At 49.9% G+C, this 16,379-nt stretch overlaps 1 protein-coding gene across 4 annotated transcripts in view; it reads right to left on the bottom strand.

The window, feature by feature from the left end:
• Nucleotides 1-4,320: 4,320 nt before the first annotated feature.
• Myo1c (myosin IC) overlaps nt 4,321-16,379 on the bottom strand; it is a 31,105-nt gene continuing 19,046 nt past the window's right edge. For all 4 annotated transcript variants that reach the window (XM_004667860.2, XM_004667859.2, XM_045158228.1 and 1 more), the window contains exons 15-32: nt 14,927-15,021; nt 14,804-14,850; nt 14,622-14,702; nt 9,874-9,979; nt 9,650-9,767; nt 9,011-9,124; nt 8,859-8,935; nt 8,451-8,519; nt 8,272-8,356; nt 7,985-8,144; nt 7,637-7,720; nt 6,922-7,015; nt 6,781-6,836; nt 6,555-6,690; nt 6,395-6,465; nt 6,209-6,306; nt 6,025-6,124; nt 4,321-5,598 (exon numbers count right to left, since the gene is read on the bottom strand). In XM_004667860.2, the coding sequence (XP_004667917.1) occupies nt 5,572-5,598; nt 6,025-6,124; nt 6,209-6,306; nt 6,395-6,465; nt 6,555-6,690; nt 6,781-6,836; nt 6,922-7,015; nt 7,637-7,720; nt 7,985-8,144; nt 8,272-8,356; nt 8,451-8,519; nt 8,859-8,935; nt 9,011-9,124; nt 9,650-9,767; nt 9,874-9,979; nt 14,622-14,702; nt 14,804-14,850; nt 14,927-15,021 (1,618 nt within the window). In that variant the 3' untranslated portion in view covers nt 4,321-5,571. The remainder of the gene's footprint in view (nt 5,599-6,024; nt 6,125-6,208; nt 6,307-6,394; nt 6,466-6,554; nt 6,691-6,780; nt 6,837-6,921; nt 7,016-7,636; nt 7,721-7,984; nt 8,145-8,271; nt 8,357-8,450; nt 8,520-8,858; nt 8,936-9,010; nt 9,125-9,649; nt 9,768-9,873; nt 9,980-14,621; nt 14,703-14,803; nt 14,851-14,926; nt 15,022-16,379) is intronic.

Raw genomic sequence — 16,379 nt, 5'->3', positions numbered from 1 at the left:
ATAGATGTGCCACTATTGTACCCATTGGCTCATTTGGCCTGGCTGGCCAAATATAAGGTTTGCAGTGTCCACTGTTGATTATCTTCACTGGTGTTTTCTCTTTCTCCCATTGAACTGCATGCAGAATGGCTACTTCCAGCTTTCTGTCAGCTGGTCTACATGGAGGAGATTATCAGCTCAGTTCCAGCAGGATTTCTCAGTGGCCTTGCAGCCCAAGTGTATGGGATCTTCAGCAATAGGGTCTTATCATCTATTCCTGGTGGGAAACCAAGGTCCTCGGCAATGGCCTATAATGTTTTAGGGGCATCAGGGACCTCCCTGGCCAACAACTCACTGGAAGGTATCCCATCCCTGGCACTGAAAACTTTCTAACAACAATCTATGGCTCCTGAGTGTTCCATTGTCCAAAAAAGTAGGTTTCCATATGATTTATTTATATCCTCTTAGATTTTGATTAGCGCTCCCTCCACCTTTCCTTTACTCAATCTCTTCCCCTGACCTCACTTGGGTCTTTTCACCCCCATTCTTATTTTTTTTTAATTGCCCTCCTCAACCCTCCATGGCATGTTGATAATCCCAATATTGTGCAGGTAACAACTGCTGCTTAAGGTCATAAGCACACCCATCACTGTGCATCTGGAAGACAGCATACAAAGGCACTCCTACTCATGCTTTGACTCTTCCTTGTTTTTTGTTTTGTTTTGTTTTGTTTTGTTTTTTGAGGTAGGGTCTCACTCTAGCCCAGGCTGACCCGGGATTCTCTATGTAGTCTCAGGGTGGCCTCAAACTCACAGCGATCCTCTTACCTCAGCTTCCCGAGTGCTGGGATTAAAAGCGTGCACCACCTCAGCCAGCCTGACTCTTACATTTTTAACTTTCCATTGACAACTTCCATAAACAATATAAACAATATACCATGATCACAATTCCTTCCCACCATGCCTCCCTTCATTCCCCCCCCCAAACTTCCCCTCCACTGAATCCTTCTTCTTTCCAACTACTGTCCCTTCTATTTGGATGTCATCGTCTTTTCCTCCTGTCACCCAGGTGTTATGCAGGCAGCATCCGCCACTGTGAGGTCAAGGATATCAAAACCACTTTGTGTTGTAAGGACTGCTCCCCTTCCTTTGACTCTTACATTTTTTCCACAACCTCTTTCCAAATGGTTCCTGGACCTTGGAGGGTGACAGAGATGTGCCACTGAGCGCTGGATACTCCGTTGTCACTTCTGAGTACTTTGATGAGTCTCCTTACTGGTCACTGTCATCTGGCTGGTTGGTGTGTAGCTTGTAGGGTCCACTGCTGGTTAAGACTGTTGATGGCTTTTCTCCTCCAACAGGATACACAGCCCTCTCCAGCAGGGAGGAGGTGCCCAGCTCAGCTCTAGCTTGACTTCTCAGTGTTCACAGCCCCGATGTGCAAATCTCCTTCCCTTTCTTGTTGCTGTGAACAGATGCCTGACCAGCAGCAATGTTAGGTTGCTTACAGTTCCAAGGAGTGGAGCCCATGAGGGCAGGTGCAAAAGCTGGAGCAGAGCTGGTTACATTGCCAGGTGGGAAAAATGACTGGGCTTTTTTTAGTTGGGAGATTTTTGATAACTGTTCGGATCTCCATGCATGTTATAGATCTATTTAAGTGATTAATCTCATCTTGATTTAATTTAGGCAGGTCATATAAATCAAGGAACTCATCCATTTCTTTCAGATTTTCACTTTGTGGAGTATATGCTTTTATAGTATGTCCCTATGATTTTTTGAATTTCTCTGGCATCTGTTGTGGTGTTACCTTTTTCATCTCTAATTTTATTTTGTGTCTCTTCTTTCTTTCTTTTGGTCAGATTTGCTAAGGGTTTATCAATCTTGTTTATCCTTTCAAAGAACCAACGCTTTGTTTCATTAATTCTTTGGATTGGTTTTTTTTTTGTTTGTTTCTATTTCATTAATTTCTGCCCTAATCTTTATTATTTCTTCCCGTCTACTGAGTTTTGGTTTGCCTTTTCTTTTTCCAAGGCTTTAAGGTGAAGCATTAGGTCGTTTACTTGCGACCTTTCTAATTTCTTAAATATGCACTTAAAACTATAAATTTACCTCTTAGAACTGCTTTCATTGTATCCCAGAGATTTTGGTATGTTGTGTTCTCATTATCATTTGACTCTATAATTGATTTCCTTCATGATTTCTTCTTTTTTTTTTTTTTTTTTTTTGAGGTAGGGTCTCACACTAGTCCAGGCTGACTTGGAATTCACTATGTAGTCTCAGGGTGGCCTCGAACTTACAGCGATCCTCCTACCTCTGCCTCCCAAGTGCTAGGATTAAAGATGTGCGCCACCACGCCTGGTTTCTCTCTTTTATTTTTTTTAATAATTTTTTAAATTAATTATTTATTTGAGAGCGACAGACACAGAGAGAAAGACAGATAGAGGGAGAGAGAGAATGGGCGCGCCAGGGCTTCCAGCCTCTGCAAACAAACTCCAGATGCGTGCGCCCCCTTGTGCATCTGGCTAATGTGGGACCTGGGGAACCGAGCCTCAAACCAGGGTCCTTAGGCCTAACAGGCAAGCGCTTAACCGCTAAGCCATCTCTCCAGCCCTCTCTTTTCTTTTTTAAAGGTAGGGTCTCACTCTGGCCCAGGTGACCTGGAATTCACTATGTAGTCTCAGGGTGGCCCCCAACTCATGGTGATCCTATCACTGCCTCCGAAGTGCTGGGATTAAAGGCATGCACCGCCATGCCCGGCTAAAGTGTTTTTTTTTTTTTTTAAACTTTTTATTTATTTATTAGAGACAGAGACAGAGGGAAAGAGAGAAAGAAAGTGAGAATGGGCATACCAGGGCCTCTAGCCAGTGCAAGTGAACTCCAGAGGCATGTGCCACCATGCACATCTGGCTTAGGTGGGACCAGGAGAATCGAATCTGGGTCCTTAATCTTCACAGGCATGCACCTTAACTGCCAGGCCTTGACTTTGTTTTAGAATGAATTTCTTCTGCATCATCTAACAGGAGATTCATGTACTCATCAAAACCAGTAAGACAACCCTCTATCCGCACATTCACTTGCTCATAGGTCCACACCTGAACCCGAGGTCTGTTTTGCAAGTTAGCTGAACTTCAAGTTGATGGGCTGCACCGTCACCTTCCACACCTTTTGGCCGTGGTCGCAGTATACCATGGTAGAATCTGCATGCCGCCGAGGAAAGCAACTTCTGGAACTAAGAACTTGGGACTTTTTGTTATTTTGGGTTTTCAAGAAGGAGTCTTGCTGTAGCCCAGGATGAGGCTGACCTGGAATTCACTATGTAGTCTCAGGGTGGCCTCGAACTCACAGCAGTCCTCCTACCTCTGCCACCTGAGTGTTGAGATTAAAGGTGTGCGCCACCACACCCAGCTTTCTTTGTGACTTTCTCTCCTCTTCCTTTATGGTCCTGTTAGGTATGGTTTGTTGTTTCTGCCTGCAGGGCAGGAATGTGATCCAGAGCTCACTCACCACAGTACTTTCCTGGCTACAACTGAGTCAGGACAGAGTGCCTTATTCACATAATACCAGTGAGAATTAGCTCTGAAACTTTCAATTTTGGGCATAGGGGAAGAGACTCACAAGCAGAAGAGGATTCACTAAGTGGCACCCACAGAAGGCTGGTTGAGCCTACAGCTGGTCCCAGACATGTTCCTTGCAACCTCCTCAGAGCACCTATGCAGCCCTCTTAGGACAGTAAATTTGCCAGTGCCGATGAACGCCTTTCTGCCCAAGCCAGTTTAGATTGGTTTTCTCATTTGCTACAGAATTCATTCAAGGCAGGGTCTCACTCTAGCCCAGGCTGACCTGGAGTTTGTTATGTAGTCTCAGGGTGGCCTCGAACTCACAGTGATCCTCCTACCTCTGCCTCCAGAGTGCTGGGATCAAAGGCGTGCGCTACCAACACCTGGCTGAGGTTAATCTTTTAAGTCACCTCAGGGCTGAAGAGGTGGCTTAATGGTTAAAGCATTTGCCTGCAAAGCCAAAGGACCTCAGTTCAATTCCTCAGTGCTGGCACTGCTCATGCTAAGCTATTTCTGTATTTCTGTCCAGCAGACCTACCAGGCCACATAGCCAGGGACAGCAGCTGATGTTTCTTTGCCTACAGCCCTGAACCCTGGGCCAGGGTGAGTAGCCTTTGTGTAGTCAAGAAAGTGCAAGTGCACTGGGCACACTGGCTGCCCCCACTCTGGCTCCTAGGGAGGGAGCCCTGTCCCTTCCTCTGCCAATCAAGACCAACATTGCAGAAAAAGTCCCAGGTTACCTTCTAGGAGCCCCCTCCTTTCCCAATGTTAACAAGGAGAACATGTTGGCAAACACATATTGCTTTATTTAGTGTTTCTCTGGATTGCAGAAGTGTCAGCAGTAGGCTGAGACCCCCAGGGGCAGAGGCAGCTGGGCGGCCTCCAAGCCCTCAGGGGTGCAGGGAGCAGCAGAAAGAGGTGATGGCCCTGCAGCTCCTCTAAACCAGCCCCTTCCCCAGGCCCCCAGGCCACAGAGGCAACAGGGCCTCTGCAGACAATTCAAGAATGCAAAAACATCCTTAAACTGGGTCCAAAGTATGTGAAGGTGGGGCTTGTCATCCATCCTAAGGCATGGACCCCAAGGGTGATTGCTGGTCAGGGAGCCAGATGCGCACTTAAGATATGGCGCATGCTCTATGGGACTCCTGGTCCCTGTGAGAGGCAGTGAGAGGTGCTGAGGGTGGAGCTTTGCTCCAAGTTACATCCACCTGCTCTTTGTTGGGCAAGTCACTTCCCTCTGTGGGCCTCTTCTCCAGCTCTGAAACCCCAGGGGACTGAACGCCATTAGTACAATTAGATGTCAGATTTCTTTCCCTAGGCCAGGATGCCCTCAGACTGGGATGATAATATTAAAAAGTTTTTTTCTTTTTCTTTCTTTTTATGCTGGGGATTAAACCCAGGGTCTCATGCATGCTTAGCACCGGCTCTATCACTGGGCTAAGCCCACAGCCCCTAAAAGGGCATTCTTAAGGCAGGAAGACGGGGACAGGAAATGGTGGTCTCGGTCCCCGTGGAGGTCAGAGTGGGCTGCAAAAGGTGCTGGTAGGTGGGTAGACAGACAAGGTGCCAAGGAAACGAGAAGAGGCCTGGCCAGGGAAGAGAGGGCCTGACAACCCAACCACCCAACCTCTCAGCTGATTCCTTGTCCTTTTTGAGTCAGGGAAAACACATCTAGTGTGTTTGGGTTAGGAAAATGGCTTCTTGTTTTTTAAATAGTTTTCTATAAAGCATCAAAAATATCTCAGAGAAAACCTCATCTGAAATTCCCTTCACTCGCATATTTGGCATCAGCAGGGGGCTGGCACAGTGTGCTCTGGTCCCCGCTTTTCTATTGCTGTGGCCCGGCCTGGCCCACTCCTGGGGTAGTTCCGTGGCACCTGCTTCCTTCAAAAGAGGGTGAGCAGGAGGCAAGAGTTTGCAGGTGGGCTTTGAGGTGTCCCTGGATCCCTGTCTGGAAGCTCGAGTCTTTGGTAAGTGGGAGGGGAGGAGGGGCTAAGCAAAGCACTGGGATCAGGAGAGTCCAGTAGGTGCCTTCATCACCGAGAATTCAGCCGTGGGGCCACCTGTGGGAGCACAGGAAGAAGCCAGTGGTGAGAGGGAAGGTCAGCAGGTGCTGTGGTAACTGTAGGCCCAGGTAGACACAGGCTACTTGGGTAGCAGGCTGAAGGGAATCCGATGGCCTTGGTCCTAGAGAGACTTACGCTCCCACAGGAATACCTGCTGTCCTGGCCACAGTGGGCCTCTCCTCCCACAAAGTGAAACACCATCACCCTGGATCTTCCCTACATCCCTTAGCTACCCTCTTTATGACCCTCAAATGACCATCACGGGGACCCAAGCAGGCCCTCCTCCTCCCTGGTCCTTATGGGTGGGTAACAGGATGATGGTGGGGGGCGTTGTACGGAATGAAAATGTGGGTGAGGTGTTCAGGCTAATGAGGGCTGTACCCTAGTCCTAGGTCTATCCACAGGGAAGCAGGCCCCACTCACCACAGCCAGATGCCCATTCTTGGCCTTGGTGATGAGTAGCTCTGAGCCAGGTGTGAAGTCAATGATGCCATCCCTGCCTGGGCCCCCTGCAAACGTGATGCTGGAGGGAAGACAGATGTGACTTTAGAGACATGTGCCTGGGGTAGGTCACTGCTGTGCCCACTTACCACCCCATCCATCTCACCTGCCCTGGTTGATGTTGATGTTGTTGACACGATCTGCACTGAGGGCTGTCTTGGTCAGTGTCTCAATCACGTGATCACTCTGCAGCACCACATCTCCCTGGGGAGCCAGATGGAAGGAGTGGTCATGCCCTGTTTACAGCTAGAAGACCCTCCCCCCCCACACCTCCACAGCCCTAAAGGGGCACCTTCTGCTTATTGTCCTCACGCTGCACATGAAGCACGAATAGGCTGTCACTTAGGCTGCTAACAGATATTCCTGAAGGGGGAGGAGGACAACGGTGAGGAAACAGAGGTCAAAGCAGGGCTCCCCACCTCTCCCCACCATAGCCCTATACACTGGCTGACCAGTCAGGTTAGCATAATCGATCCTCTGCTTGACTTTGGCATCCTCCACGATGACCACGGCGCTGGGTGTGAGCAGCAGCTGCCGGGAGCGAGGTTTGTAGCCCTTGCGGTCATATTTCACCACTGGCACAGCATACTGGGGATGCAGCACAGTGTGAGCGGCGGGGCAGGGTCCTGACCCACCCTTATCCAGCCCTGCTTCGCTGGAGCCACAGTGGAGCCTTACCTGGATGGGCTCAGAGCCCAAGGCCTGCAGCACTCTGGGGCTGATCTCCTCTGTGCCTGCAATCCAAGTAGAGAAGAAAGCCAGCTAAGGTCAGACCCAATGGTGCTGAAAGGCCTGAGGGCTAGACAGAGGAGAACTCACCAAGCCTTGTGCTAATGAAGAGTCTGGGGACACTCTGGGGATAATTGTCCTTCTTGCCCTTGAAGATCTCACTAGCCACGGCCTTTTGCTGCAGCTGAAGAAAGGGGAGTAGGGAGTGTCAAAGGGGTAGCAACTCTCAGGGTAGCAGGCCCAGCTGCTCCCTTACTGCTCGCTGCTGGTCTTTGTACCAGGAGGCTGACCCATATTACCAACGTTCCCATCGGCCGCCACTGCCCTCACCCCCCAAGAGTCATGACAACACTGTCAAGTTCCAGGCCTGACTCTGGGAAAGATTCCCCACATCAGATCCTGAAGCTGCACAAGATTCAACTTGAGCTTTGGATCTTGTAGGTGGCTGATTGCTAACACTCCAACACTGCAGGTTATCTGCGCTGGCCAAGTCCCTCACCAGCTAACACCATGTTGACAAATAGAAGGCACAGCCACCATGAATGTCCTTGAACCACGGCAGACACTAACAACTGATCGGAGTGAAGATGCAGCCAATCAAGGCAAGCTGGCCCACAGGATGACTCCATTTGCTACTGGAACCGATTCCAGCCTGCACTTCCTATATGAAGCTGAATAAAGGCCTGGCCTCCACTTGGGGCTGAGGGTTAAGACGGGTAAAATGCCTCCCAAGGATAATACTCTTCTCATGACGCCTGCTGCTCCAACCCCCCTGCAGAGTCCTGGCTGACTCCCACTCCCACACCTGCTGTTTCCACTCCGGGCTGATACTCCGGCAGTACTTCCACACCATATTCTTCATGCACAGCTCCCGTAGGAGCTCTGAGGCCTGTGGGGAAGAACAGGGTCAGAGCACCTACTCAGCCTGGCTCCCATTCTGCTGAAGACCTCTCCACATACACCCACTGCAGAGCTCCTCCAGCTGACAGCCCTGCATGTCCTGAGTGGTTTCTTTCTGGAAAATGGTTTTCATGGCCCAGCTCTATGTCCCCTCCCTACCGATCCTTCTTGGCTGCCCCTCTGGCCACATGATAATCAGATCCTTCCACTGAATGCTTGATGGATGTCCCTAACTCAGGGAGGGGGCACAGACCTCACGAAGGGCAGGTGGGGGTGTGGGCCAGGAGGTGTCCAGGACATTCCGGGGCAGCTGCCGTCGCAGGTTAAGCAAAAAAGAGGTGCGCACATGGTCCAAGAAGAAGGCGTTCTCAGGGCAACGGGGTGCATGGCGCAGGATAAAGCCATGGATAAGTCTGGGGGTGGCAGGAGAGACAGGTCTGGTATGAGAAGCCTGGCCTGGCAATGGATCCTGACATATGCCTTGCTCTGCAGCCCCTTCTCCCCCCCCCCCCCCCCCCGTCCCAGGCTCCCAGCACTCACCGTCGGATGGTCTGGGCTGCCCACTTCCTCTTGGCTGCCTTCCTCCGGCCCAGTGTTCCCCGCCACCACGACTGGATACAGATGGCTGTAGAGACCACAGATGGCTGACCTCTGTCTCAACATGGTGACCCACTCCACCCCTAAACCCTGCCCTTTCAAAACTCCCTAGGCCTCCAAACCTGATCGCTTCACCCGGAGAAATTTCTGCCGCCAATGAAAGCCCTTCCAGGCTGCCTGGATCTTGGTGGCTGTGGTTGGGAAACAAAGTCATTTGGCCAGAGCTCAGGGCCACCAGCTGGGGGCCTGGCATAGTCATAGGCCTGAATGAGGAGCAGGTGAACAAGTTACTGGTTGACAGGACAAGTGAGTCAGGGGTGTAAGCGAAGGAGAGTGGAGGAGTGTGGGCATGGGGTCAGAGTCTGTCTCCAGCGGCCAGGCTGGGTGGCTGATGGCCTGAGGTGGGGTTGGCCCTGGGAAGAAGGAAAAGGACTACGTGTAGGGGAGGTTTCCTGCAGAAAGATCACAAAGGCAGTGACTTCTTCACAGCTCCTCAGAACCTCCATGAGATAAGAGGGTGAGCCTCTTACCCAAACTCTGACGTCGGACTTCCAGGGCGTCCTCTGTGGCAAATAGGGTCTTGGGGAAACGGATGAAGATCTTGCTCCTGGGAGAACAGAAATGGTCAGCCTCTGGATGCCACCCCGACAGCCCCAGGGCAGAAGGCATGGGCCCCACTCACCTGCCCATCTTATACTCTTCTGGCTTGTAGCCGAGGTGTCTGACCAGCACCGCCACCCCATCCTGGGGACGTCCTGCCCACATGGGCCATGTTTCTGGGCACAGTGACTTATACCTGGGGATGGACAGAGTACAAATGCCACACTCTAGCCAGTGACTATCTCTGGAGATACTCCTCAGCTTCTGCGGGGTTCCTGCAAGGGACTCGCACTGACTGGCTTGTCCATAGCTCACATGCCTGCGAGTCCCTATTTTGAAGATCCCCTGAGCTAGTCTCACCTGCCTGTCAGAGATGGAATTCACACCCCGGATGACTCAGGCTCTGCCCTCCAACTAACTACAGAACTCCAAGAGCCCCTGAGCGCCTCACACACTGTCCATCTCTGGCGGTGGCATGTGAATGTGCTCTTTACACACCCCTCACAGTAGCTCCAGCTTCAGGAAGGCCGGGCCTTGGGCAGGCCTGGTGTTCCTTGCTTCCAAGATCGGCATCAGGCCTACAGCATGAAGGAAGGGACCCTGGCCTGGATCTCACAGCACCTCAGGGCCTCTGCACCCCCCCTCTAAACCAGAAGCACGAGTGGCCCCCCTCCACTTCACAGATCTCAGGAAGCGCTGCGGGCAAGCTGAGCACACCCACCTCTGCAAGAAGGCCTCGTACTTGCGGCGATAGGCAAAGCCGGCCCTGCGCACGCGCAGGTTCTCCATCAGGCCCAGGTACTTGACTTGGTGTCGGATAAGCACCTCATCGAAGCGGCCTGGGGGGAAAAGAAGAGCTCGCAGGCTTTCAATGACACATGGCCAGATGTCCTGGCCTTGCCTCCTTTCAGGGAAGTGTAACCATATCCCTAGGACAGGGTTTACCAGGCTGTTTGGCATCATTAGGCTTGATACAGCGGATATAGGCAGGTTCCTTGGATTTTAGGATCTCCACCAGCTGCAGAAGGCTTGTCTTGAACTGGGTGGCCACCTGACAAGCCAAGAGGGTAAAGGAGGTTGGCAGGAGTTGGGCTGAGGCAGCTGGCACCTATGCGCACGCCTTCTTACTTCTACTACTACTCCTTCCTTACAGTAGAGCAAAGCGGCCTGTTCTAAGTAGCCAGAGTCATCACTTAGGAAATCAGGAAGTTAGCTCTCCTACTCAGGTGTCTTGGCAATTTCTTTAAAATATTTTTATTTATTTGAGAGACAAAAAGAGGCAAAGAGAAAGAATGGATGTGCCAAGGCCTCCAGCTGCTGCAAATTAACTCCAGACACATGAACCACCTTGTGCAGCTGGCTTATGTGGGTCCTGGGGATTTGAACCTGGGTCCTTTGGCTTTGCAGGCAAGTGCCTTAACTGCTAAGCCATCTTTCCAGCCCAGGTAATTTCTTCCTCTACATCATCTTTTCATCAGGCATGGTGGTGCACGCCTTTAATCCCAGCACTAGGGAGGCAGAGGTAGGAGGATCACTGTGAGTATGAGGCCACCCTGAGACTACACAGTGAATTCCAGGTCAGCCTGAGCTAGAGTGAGACCCTACCTCCAAAAACAATAAACAAACAAACAAAAAAAGTGTATATCACACAAGAGAAACTGACAGGGAGGTATGGGTGTACCAGCCATCTCTCCAGCCCTTTGTTAGCTGTTCTTTTTTTATTTTGTTTTGTTTTTGTTGTTTTGTTTTTTTTTCCTGAGATAAGGTCTCCCTCTTTTTCTCTAACCCAGACTAATCTGGAATTCCCTATGTAGTCTCAGGCTGGCCTTGAACTCACAGTGATCCTCCTACCTTTATTTCCCAAGTGCTGGGGTTAAGGATGCATACCACCATGCTCAGCTCCTGTTTTAGTTTTTTTTTTTTTAAACAACTTCTTTTGTGTTTTTTTTAAAGATTTTTATTTATTTATTTGAGAGTGACAGAGAGAGAAAGAGGCAGATAGAGAGCGAAAGAGAGAATGGGTGCACCAGGGCTTCCAGCCACTACAAACGAACTCCAGATGTGTGTGCCCCCTTGTGCATCTGGCTAATGTGGGTCCTGGGGAATCGAGCCTCGAACCGGGGTCCTTGGGCTTCACAGGCAAGTGCTTAACTGCTACACCATCTCTACAGCCCTAGTTTTTTTTTTTCAATATTTTTTTTATTAATTTGAGAGAGGGAGAGAGAAAGGGAGAGACAGAGAGCAAGGAGCAAGAATGAGTACACCAGGGCCTCCAGCCATTGCAAAGAAACTCCAGATGCATGCGCCACCTTTGCATCTGGTTTACATGGGTCCTGGGAAATCGAACCTGGGTCCTTTGGCTTTGCAGGCAAGCGCCTTAACACGAAGCCATCTCTCCAGCCCCCTTTTTAGTTTTTTGAGACAGGATCTCACTATGTGGTCCTGATTGGCATGAACTTGCTACAATAGACTAGGCTGGCCTTGAATTTGTGATGATCCTCCTGCCTCTACCTCTCCCTCTTCAGTGCTAGGATTATAGGCATGTACCACTACTCATGGTTAATTCTTTATCCATCTTTCCTGAACTTGAGGGCTATACTCAAAAGTGTGTCCTACACCTAAACATCCAGTCATTATTTCTTTTTTATTTTATTTCATTATTTATTTATTAGAGACAGAGGGAGAGAGAGAAGGAGCAAGAGAGAGACAGAGAATGGGCACACCAGAGCCTCTAGCCACTGCAAACAAACTCCAGATGCATGAGCCATCATGTGCATCTGGCTTACGTGGGATCTGGAGAATCGAACCTGGGTCCTTAGGCTTTGCAGGCAAGCGCCTTAACCACTAAGCCATTTCTCCAGCTTCCAGCCATTACTTCTGCGAGGTCTTTAAGGACCTCAGACCTTGCAAGAATCAGATTCTTTAGCAAAGTTTTGTAGTCTCCTGTGGTCCTAGTAATGACAGAGTGTGTGCCTGGGGGTCCCGGGAGCACGAGGGACAACTTATCAGTTTGCGGAGTAAAGGGCTCTGGGAAAGATCTGGAAATGAACCTAAAGTGACTATGAGGGTAAGCAGGAAATGGCAGGAAGAGAGGAGAGAAAGGTAGTCCAGGCATAGGGGAGGGGTAAGAAAAGGTTTGATGTACACAAGAAGTTGCAAGGATCTAAGTGGAGTTAAAAGCAGTGTACCTTAGGAGAGTCACCAGAGACTGGATTTATTCTGATGGACATGAGAAGCCCGTGAGACATTTGGAGTGAAGGAGTAGCAAAGAGACCTGTATTTTAGACCTTCCCTACACAGATGCTGGAAGATAGACTGATGGGGGCAGATGGGAAGCCAGGAAACCAGGGAATAGGCTAGCTGGCTGAGGAGAGACCTAACAGGGAAAGACCTGGGGCAGTGGTTACAGGAAGGGCCAAACAATGGGAGCTGAGAGGTACTTGGGCAATAGAAATAGGCAATGTCCAGTGTCTGCATGGAGTTCCTGGCCCAAGGGACTGGGCAAAGGTGATCTCTGTCCTGAGTCAGGAATGCAGAGGAACAAGGCTGGGGAGTGGGGACAGGGTAATCAAAGGCCCAGTTTGGGTGATCAGTAGTTATAGGAACCAGTGGATCCTGCAGAGGCTGGGCAAGGAAGGGTAATGTAGACATCCTAGGCAGAGTATAGTATACTGCCTGGGTTGGAGTCTTAGGGAGAAAGTGAGGTGGGCACGAGCAGAGTCAAGGTCCTGGGTGGGCACCACAATATCTCTATGACCCCACAGCATGTGTCAGCCCACAGCATTCTGGCCCTCCCTCCCACCCGACCTGAAGCTGCGATGATTTCCTTTGGCTCAGCCCAACAGCTCTGCCTCTGCCCTCAGCCGGCTCAGCCCTGCTAGAAGTATGTCACATGTCTGACTTTCATTTTATTTTCTTTTTGTTTAGTTTTTGGTTTTTCGAGGTAGGGTCTCACTCTAGCTCAGGCTGACCTGGAATTCTCTATGTAGACTCAGGGTAGCCTCAAACTCTCAATGATCCTTCTACCTCTGCCTCCCAAGTGCTGGGATTAAAGGTATGGGCCACCATGCTCAGCTTTAATAAATATATTCAGGGCTGGAGATGGCTTAGCGGTTAAGCGCTTGCCTGTGAAGCCTAAGAACCCTAGTTTGAGGCTCAATTCCCCAGGTCCCATATTAGCCAGATGCACAAGGGGGCGCACGCGGCTGGAGTTCGTTTGCAGTGGCTGGAGGCCCTGGCGCTCATTCTCTCTCTCTCTCTTTCTCTCTGCCTCTTTGTCTCTCTGTCTGTCGCTCTTAAATAAATAAATATATATATATAATTACTTTTTAAACTTTATTTTTATTTATTTATTTGAGTGACAGTGAGAGAGAGAAAGAAGCAGAGAGAGAGAGAGAGAGAATGCATATGTCAGGGCCTTTAGCCACTGAAAAAGAACTCCAGACGCAAGCACTCCCTTGTGCATCTGGCTTATGTGGGTCCTGGAGAATCAAACCAAGGTTCTTTGGTTTTGCAGGCAAATGCCTTAACCACTAAGCCATCTCTCCAGCCCCTAAAAAATATATATGTTTTTAAAGATTTTACTTTTATTTATTTATTTATTAGAGACAGAAAGAGGGAGGGAGAGGAGAAAGAGAGAGAAAATGGACATGCCAGGGCCTCTAGGCACTGCAAACGAACTCCAGACACATTCGCCCCCTTGTGCATCTGGCTAACGTGGGACCTGGAGAATTGAACCAGGGTCCTTAAGCTTTGCAGGCATGTGCCTTAACTGCTAAGCCATCCTCCAGCCCCTAAAAAGTATTTTTTAAAAAATTTACTGTATTGGGCTGAAAGGATAGTTCAGCAGTTAAATGTACTTCCTGGATAAGTTCAAGGGCCTGAGACCTCCAGTTCACATCTGCAGACCCCATGTGTACAGCGCACCTGTAAGCCCACTTCTGCAGGTGAGCAGAGACCTGAGAATTTTCAGAGCCAGCTCCAGAAGCAGTTAACAAAAAAGAGACACTTTGGCTCAAAGACAGGATCAGGCAGAACAATGGGGTGGAACACCTGATGTTCCACTCTAGTCATGACAGGTGAGCGACCCCCACTATAGGCAAGTGTTGTGTCACAGGGGCGTGTATACATGCACATATCACATACATACTACGTGACATGACACACACATGCACACAGAAACTTTTATGCATATATTTATGTGTGTCTTCGTGTGGGCATGTGTATACAAATGTCAGAGTTGTCCGTGTCCCGCCTTCTTTGAGACAGGATCTCCTGCCACTGCAAATAACTCTGACCCAAGAGAAGCCTTTTTATGTGGGTGCTGAGGAATAGAACCCAGCCTGGCAGGTTTCCCAAGCAAGTGCCTTTAACCACTAAGCCACCTCTCCAGCCCCTCATTTCAGTGCTGAGTGATGTCTGCTGCCTATGTGGACATAAACACACAGACACAAACATCTGTACAGAGATAGGCACAAAGGAGCCCACACTTGGAGGTAGGTGGACACAGAGGTGCACACTTGGAAACAAGCACAGATGCTCCCATGAGAAGCCTCTTGTAGACACACACAAATGTGACATGCACACCCACACACCCACACCCGTGCGCTCACAGGCACCACCAGCCCCCAGGCTGTGCGGCTCTGGTCTGTGATCAGTCACACACGGCCCTTCATTGCTCATAGCCTCCATACCGTCTCTGGCCGCTTCTTGTCACTGAGCTCACTCTGGTCAAAGCACTGGCTCATGATGGGGTTCTTCGAGCTGCACATGGTCTGTGAGGCAAAACAGAAGGCCAGGGCTGTACACAATGGCAGAGGTGCAAACAGAGCTGTGAGTGGCCCAGCCTACCCAAGCCCATCCCAGCCCTCCTCACCTCCTTCAAGTTCCGGAAGAGAAGATCATTGTTTTTATCCAGGAACCCTGGGAAGGGAGGACAGATAAAAGGTGAGGGAGAGCCCCTTTTCTGCCCCAAGGGACCCAGCCTCAGGATCCTCACCAGTCACACAGTAGGTCACCTCTCCAGCGTAGTGCAGAAGGCGGAACTCCCCACGGTCCAGGGATTTCCTGGTCCGCTGGTCAGCCAGCTTGTGCCTAGGGGTAACAAAGACAGGAAGCTACAACTGACTGTTGACCTAGAGCATGCCCTTGCCTGCTGAAGAAGCTTCAAGAGTCAACCGGATGCTACTATGGTGTAATGACCTATGCCCTTAATCCCTGTGCAAGGCTGAGGTAGGAGGATCACCATAAATTTTAGGCCAGCCCAGGCTACAAAATAAGATCTAGGTCAGTCTGGGCTACAGTGAGATCCTGCCTCAAAAAAGCCCCAATCCATTGGGCGTGGCAGCACATGTCTTTAATCTTAGCGCTTGGAAGGCTAAGGTAGGAGGATCATTGTGAGTTCGAGGCTAGCCTGAGACTACATAGTAAATTCCAGGTCAGCCTGGGTTACAGTGAGACCAGAAAGGCCAGCAAAACTAAGGACCTGAGTTTGATTTCCCAAGACCCTTATAAAGCCAAATGCACAAGGTGGTACATGCATTTGGAGTTTGCAGTGGCTGAAGGCCCTGGTGTGCCCATTTTCTGTCTCTTTCTCTTTCAAGTAAATAAATTTTAAAAATTAAAAAAAATTTTTTTTAATGACAATTCTGCAGGGCGTGGTGGCACACACCTTTAATTCCAGCACTTGGTAGGCAGAGGTAGGAGGATCTCTGTGAGTTTGAGGCCACCCTGAGACTACATAGTGAATTCCAGGTCAGTCTGGGATATAATGAGACCCAAAACAACAACAACAATAAATAAAAATAAAAAGCTCCAATGCCCCCTCCCCCGCAATAGTCAACTAGGAAGGGGCAGGCCAGCCTCTGAATTGTCCAACATTCTGCCCGTCTTGTGGCAGACAGAAGGGGCACGAGCCCTGGTGCCGACTTATCACTGGGGCTTAGGGAGGGGAACAGATTTGTCCAGGGACGCGCCCCAGGACGTAGGAGATGGACCTCAACCTTAGCTCTGCCAGGCACAGGACCACTTTAACTACCTCTGGCTGCTTCTTGAGTGCTCAAATGGTGGTGAGCTTTCCACTGCATTTTCAGAATGGAACCTGTCCCAAGAGGTTACTTAAATCTTAGGCATGTTTATATGCTTTAGCCTTCTTTTTTTTCTCAATTTTTATTAACATTTTTGCTGATTATAAAAAATATCCCATGGTAATATCCTCCCTCCCTTTTTTTATGAGGGCAAGAGAGAGAGAGAGAATTGATGTGCCAGGGCCTCCAGCCACTGCAATTGAACTCGAGACACGTGCGCCCCCTTGTGTGCATGTGCAGCCTTATGTGTCTGGCTTATGTGGGACCTGGATAGTCAAATGTGGTTCCTTAGACTTCATAGGCAAGTGCCTCAACCACTAAGCCATCTCTCCAGCCCCACTTTCTACTTTTATTTATTTGAGTGAG

Source organism: Jaculus jaculus, chromosome 9 (genome assembly GCF_020740685.1).
Source record: "Jaculus jaculus isolate mJacJac1 chromosome 9, mJacJac1.mat.Y.cur, whole genome shotgun sequence".
In the NCBI taxonomy this organism is placed as follows: Eukaryota; Metazoa; Chordata; class Mammalia; order Rodentia; family Dipodidae; genus Jaculus; species Jaculus jaculus.
Note: the sequence above shows the minus strand (reverse complement) of the source record. Positions and strands in the feature narration are given on the sequence as shown.